The sequence below is a fragment of the Limulus polyphemus genome, unplaced genomic scaffold, assembly GCF_000517525.1.
Source record: "Limulus polyphemus unplaced genomic scaffold, Limulus_polyphemus-2.1.2 Scaffold1262, whole genome shotgun sequence".
NCBI classification, from domain to species: domain Eukaryota; kingdom Metazoa; phylum Arthropoda; class Merostomata; order Xiphosura; family Limulidae; genus Limulus; species Limulus polyphemus.
The window spans coordinates 152,094-157,980 of record NW_013666872.1 but is presented as its reverse complement, the minus strand read 5'-3'; the positions used below and the strand labels follow the sequence as shown (position 1 = coordinate 157,980).

Genomic DNA, 5,887 nt, shown 5'->3' with positions numbered 1-5,887 from the left:
CTGGGACCAATTGGGTAGGCGAATACAGGCTTTTTAGCCTCCTCCTCAGACATTGCAACAGTTAGAAGCTCACTTTCACCGAGAATGGCGACAGATAACGCTTCAACAAATCAGACGTCTAACCGGCAGGGTTGCAGCAGTCATCCAGGCAAACGGTGGATATACCCGATATTGACTTTTCGATGACTAATTATCAATGTGTGGGTCATGATTGACATTTTGTAATGTGATTTGACAATTCAATAACGTTTTTGAGCTTTCACTGACAATACTTATTAAAGATAATTTTAAGCATGAAAACTGTCCATATTTTGATGTTATGATATGTAAATTAAAAATTGTTATTTTATGGTGATAATCTTGTTTTCTTGTGCCCAATAATGCATAATTTCATTTGATAAACACGTTTAGATTGAATGATAATTTATAATCAGTCACAAGAACGTCGAATCTGAATCACTTGAAAAAAACACGGGGGTGCTTAACTTTTTTCCAGGTGTATATAATGGTTGGCGTCCTAAAGCAGTGGTTCCCAAACTCTTTTAGTCTGAGGCTCCGTTGATGTGAATAAAAACGATTGAGGCTCCCCAACCTATATTTTTAGCATGGTGATTGAAAAAAGTTCCGTAGTAAAAACAATAACATTTTTTGACATACTGTATCATTTAATTAATTCAACATAATTTTTATCGATTTATTGTTTATTTAGAATTAAAATTATTTCAGCATCTTTGTTTTCAGCCCATTTATTGGTGGCCCCCAAAAGAATTTTCACAGCCCCTGAGGGGGGCACGGCTCCCACTTTGGGAAACACTGCCCTAAAGACACCAATTGTATAGTATACAAAACATTGAGTATCTATATGTTACAGTCATCTAATGTTCATCTGTTATTGGCGGGTAATTCCTGTTTCACCCTGTACTTAAGCTTTTTAAAGGAACACCAGATATTTGTAAGAAAGCTGAATTCAAGGGGTAATGATAATATCATTTACACTAGAATTATGATGCTTTTAGCTTGTGTATAATATAGAAGAAACAGATCTACTTTTCAATACCCCTACAACCTTCGCAGTACCTTTTTAATATTCTACAAAAGGTTTGGGTGCAACATTCCAAGCCGTTTTTGTTGTAGGCTGGCAAGAGAATAATAATATTAAGAAGAATTATAAATGGGCCATTTTGAATGGATTTTATTTTCTTTGTAAGTGTAACATGCATGATTTTTTGTTGATTTTTATATGTGTACAATCTTAACAGTCAGTAGTAAAGGTTTTAAAGTGTTGTTTGAACTGAAGCTTTACTGTTTCATGTGCTTTTTTTTGCCCGAATATTTTATTATGATTTTATGAAATTCCTTGCAATCCCTATTATGACCCACTCTTGTGGTTCATAAGTGCCTTAGCCTAATGCTGACTTGTAAAGGTTCTTTTTTTTTCTGATGGTGTTTTGTGGATGAAGAGAATTAATTTGTATTAAAGTCAGTTTCTTTCTTCCATATAAACCAGCACCATACACATAACTTTCCCAATATTGTATCATTGCTAAATTTAGTTGGTAGATCTAGCTAATAAACTGTGGTATTTGACTTGGCATTTTAATTTGAAAAAAAAGACCCAGAAACTGTAGTAGTATTTATTTTAGTTATTGTCAGTAGGGTTTAAGGTTATATTTAATGTTAGTTATAATGATGTTTTTGTTTCACAAAAGTCTTTCTTGGCAGTTTTGTAGAAGCCAGTAAAGGTTTGGTTGTTAGACTATGTTTCAGAATTTTAGTTGAGAAGTAAAATTAGGCCTTTCAAGAACTCTGTGCTTGAAAAATACATCAGTCCTCTGTGTTGTCTCATTGTATACACACACTAATAATAACTTTTTGGAAATTATACTTTTATCATTGTCAAATTCCGATCAGGTAATTTCCTCTGCTCACAAGATTAGCTCTTCCTGTTCAGTGCTGCCTCCTATATGCAACCTTTTTTAATGCATGCCACAAGCCTTCTGCTCCCCTCTTGGAATCTAGTTATTCCAACATATGTCTCATGCAAATCATTGTGCTTCACTTCTACACCAATGGACTGCGACATAGTCACATGGTGCATGTGACTTCCTTTATACTCTTCCACCAAACTATTTTGTTGCCTGGTGTTGGATTTAGAGTGAACCAATCAACATAAGTCCTCACACATGTTTATGATTGTTTATATTCCTCCCTCGACCAAACTCTTTGTGTTGTGGGTCACAGCTGAGGAAGGTGGACTTTTCTGGGTCCAAGGATGTTCCAGCTTTGGGATGGTTCTGGTTCGTTTCCCTGTCATGGGATTTGAATTGTCTTATATAGATGTATTTTCGATACCAGATGTCGGGTTCCTGGATCAATCTATGAAACGCTACTACATGTTCCATGTTTGGGTATTGGAGTGGTTACTGATTCCCTCTGATCTTTTGAACTTGACGTGAAGACAGTATGATCCTCATCCTACGTTTGTGTGTATGTCAGTGGTGAGGGTTTTGGACATAGTTGACTGCCCATACGGTCCATCATGCTCTAGCCACTCTACATCTAGAGTCCACCTTCATTGTTTTTCTACTTTATACGGTGGAATTTACTTCCATATCATATGGTTCGATACACTATCCAGCCGGAGTTCTCTCCCACTTGGATGTGCTCCTCTAATGTTCTGCCCATATCTCATATCTATTTCATGTATGGGCAAATAGTATACCGGTTTCAGAAGTGGTGCATTCCCATCATCAGATCTTCGCGTCTGACACTCTCATTTCCAAGCTTTCAAAGGGTGTTCTGTTGTTCCTTCGCATCGATCTCTCCTCCTATTCAATGTGGGATTCTAGCTTATCTTGTGAGCCATGGAAATTACCTGATTGTAAGTTACTTTTCCTATACTGAAAACTGTATTTCCAATAGGTAATTCCCTCCTGTCACACTTCCCACCCTTCCTCCCCACTGAAAACCGGTGCTTCCATCCTCTGCCAAACTGCAAGTGATAGTTTGGTGGAAGAGTATAGAGAGAGCCACATGCATCACGTAACTATGTCAAACACCATTTGTGGAGAAGTGACGCATGCTGATTTGTATGAGAGACATGTTGGAAGCACTAGATTCCAATAGGGGGGAGAAGAAGGCTTGTGGCATGCATTCAAAAAAGTTTGCAATTAGAAGGCAGCACTGAACAGGAATAGCTAATCATGTGAGCAGAGGGAATTACCTATTGGAAATACATATTCGGTATAGGAAAATTATAACTTTTGTCAAGAAAAGTTTTTTCATGTATTAATTCAGTTATGGATTTCACTATAAACTTCTAGTGTGTGAAGAAATGCAGCCCACAGTAGAGGCTTTTAATTAGACATTTCTTCTTTGGTGTAATTTATTTAAGATTTTTATTTATCTTATTATTATTTTAGAATGTGTCCAGCTTTCTACCAGAATATGATTCGAGTCCAAAGAGGAGTAACCTTCAATCAAGTGAAAGGTATATTTGGATTTGGTGAAAGTGACTGCATTGGAAAAATTTCTTTTCCAGCCACTCAGGCAGCACCATCTTTCAGCTCTTCATTCCCTTTCATTTTTGGAGATAAAAAGGACATTCCTTGTCTTATTCCTTGTGCTATTGATCAGGTAACTTTTATATTCCAAGCAGTCAGACATCTAATGTGGTATTACTGTTCTGTTACAGAATACAACTTAGCATCTAGTAAGAATTTTGATAGATGTATTAATCAGACTTGTTATATGTGATACCTATGTCTTAACCCATTAGTTACCAGACTAAGAAGGAGCTGGATCAGAACAAGTTTTATTACATGTTACTATTTTTAATAAGACTCAAAGTTAATTACTAACACATGGATACATCAAAGTTTTTTTTATTAACAATTTTTAATGTTCTAAAATGAAATTTATGTGGTGCTCATGCAGAGAGGGAAAGATGGAATGAAGTGTAATTTTTACAGAATAAAATATATATTACAAACAATATATATATATATATATATATCATTATAGAAAAATAACTCCTAAGTATGATATTACAGTAATAAAATATTATAAACTTACTATGAGCTACATATTTTGCCATAATTGAAAAATTCATGTATGAAAAAGCATTTTTTTATTCCATTCAAATTTTGCTGTGTTGAAAGTTTTGTGCACCTGCGTTATACATATATACCTATTTCATTCATGGGTACTCAAGGTACATTTTATGTTTTGAACTATGCATTTTTACTAGTAATGTGATATGAATGCATGGTTTGGTGGTGATAATTTTTACCCTTTGTGTATAACATCATTTTTCTCTATATTTCCACACTTCATATCTGTAATGTGTTTTTTTTTCTCATTAAAATTCATCTGTGTAAAGCATAAAGAATCTTCTTTCACAAAGTTAATGTAAATCTAATTTCTTCTTTAATTAACAAGCTGTTATAGGAATATTAAACTGTAAGATGTTTTTTGTTTGGTATTTCTTTATTTGAATTTAACAAAGCACAATTAGAAATCCTTGAATCAAAATAGAATATTTAAAATATTTTGAATATAAATGTTTTTTCTGTTATTTGTGTACATATTTCTTATTTTCTAAGTGACATATCTTGTACATTTAAACTTCATTTTAATTACTTAAAAAATTAAATTTGTATAACATTTCCATCAAAAATTAAAAGTAAAGAGTAATCTTTGTTTTAAATCATTTATGAAACTCATTTTTGAAGGTATTATTTTAAGATGAGAATAAAAAAGTACTAAGTAAATAATGAGCATTTGCTATCTTCTTTGTGTTGATGTACCTCTGACAAATCTTATTCTACAGTATTGTAAAAGACACTTATACATTTTATTACCAGGATCCATATTTCAGGATGACCAGAGACATTGCACCAAAACTGGGATTTCGAAAACCAGCCCTTATTCACTCAGTATTCTTTCCAGCACTACAAGGTGCACAAACCAAAATGAGTGCAAGTGATCCAAACAGCTCTGTTTTTTTAACCGATACTCCAAAGCAGATAAAAAACAAGGTTATAATTAAATATAATATGTTTATGACTTATTCACATTAACAAAACTTAATTGATTAATATCCATTACATGATAGAAACTTCTTATTAGGAGTTTGGTTTTTATCCAGGGTTTTTAAGTAAATGGTGATGGATAATTAAATTTTAAATAAGTGTGACATGTATTTAACATATAGTAAAGAACCATTAAAGTACTAGACATATGTGGTATCTTCCAGTTGAATCTAACATCAAGGACATTTGAGTCCCCATTAGACATGTTCTTTACTAGTCGAACTAATGGATCAGTACAAGAGTTGTAACTGCTGCTTTCTTCATTACATGGTAGAGAGGATCCTCCAGGTTTTGGAGTTTCTGTATCCAATTAACTGTTATTTGTTTGTTTTTATTAGATTCATTGTGATGGTGCTTTTATCAACTTTAAATTTTCATATAATTTACATATAAATTAAATGGAGTATATTCTTACATAAGAGAGATAATAAAAGTAATGACATTTAAAAAACAATTAACAGTGAGTGAACTTTGTAAAAAAAGATCATAAAATACTGGCATTAACCCTATCACTATGGGTATCCTTTACTGTGCATGACACAATGTTTTAATATCTTACATTCAAACTAGTATGTATAGTAGTATGTATACATTTAATAGTATATAAGTTTCAAGTTCTTAATTGTATAGGGTAATATTTAAAAAAATCCTGAATTTCCCCTAGTGTGACACATTTTCTCTGGGTATCTTCTCCTCTATTTTATCCACCACCCCTCCAGTAACTACAAAATTAAATGTAAATTACTCATATATAATCGTTTTTGCTCAGACAAACCATAATTTTTATAGCCTTC

At 33.1% G+C, this 5,887-nt stretch overlaps 1 protein-coding gene across 4 annotated transcripts in view; it reads left to right on the top strand.

Moving 5' to 3' along the window:
- The window catches only part of LOC106462834 (tryptophan--tRNA ligase, cytoplasmic-like), a 33,066-nt gene that overhangs the window by 16,595 nt on the left and 10,584 nt on the right, over positions 1-5,887 (top strand). For 3 of the 4 annotated variants that reach the window (XM_013922796.2, XM_022390226.1, XM_022390227.1), the window contains 2 exons: positions 3,423-3,636; positions 4,866-5,039. In XM_013922796.2, coding sequence (XP_013778250.1) covers positions 3,423-3,636; positions 4,866-5,039 — 388 coding nt within the window. The remainder of the gene's footprint in view (positions 1-3,422; positions 3,637-4,865; positions 5,040-5,887) is intronic. The other variant, XM_022390228.1, reaches the window with a different exon arrangement.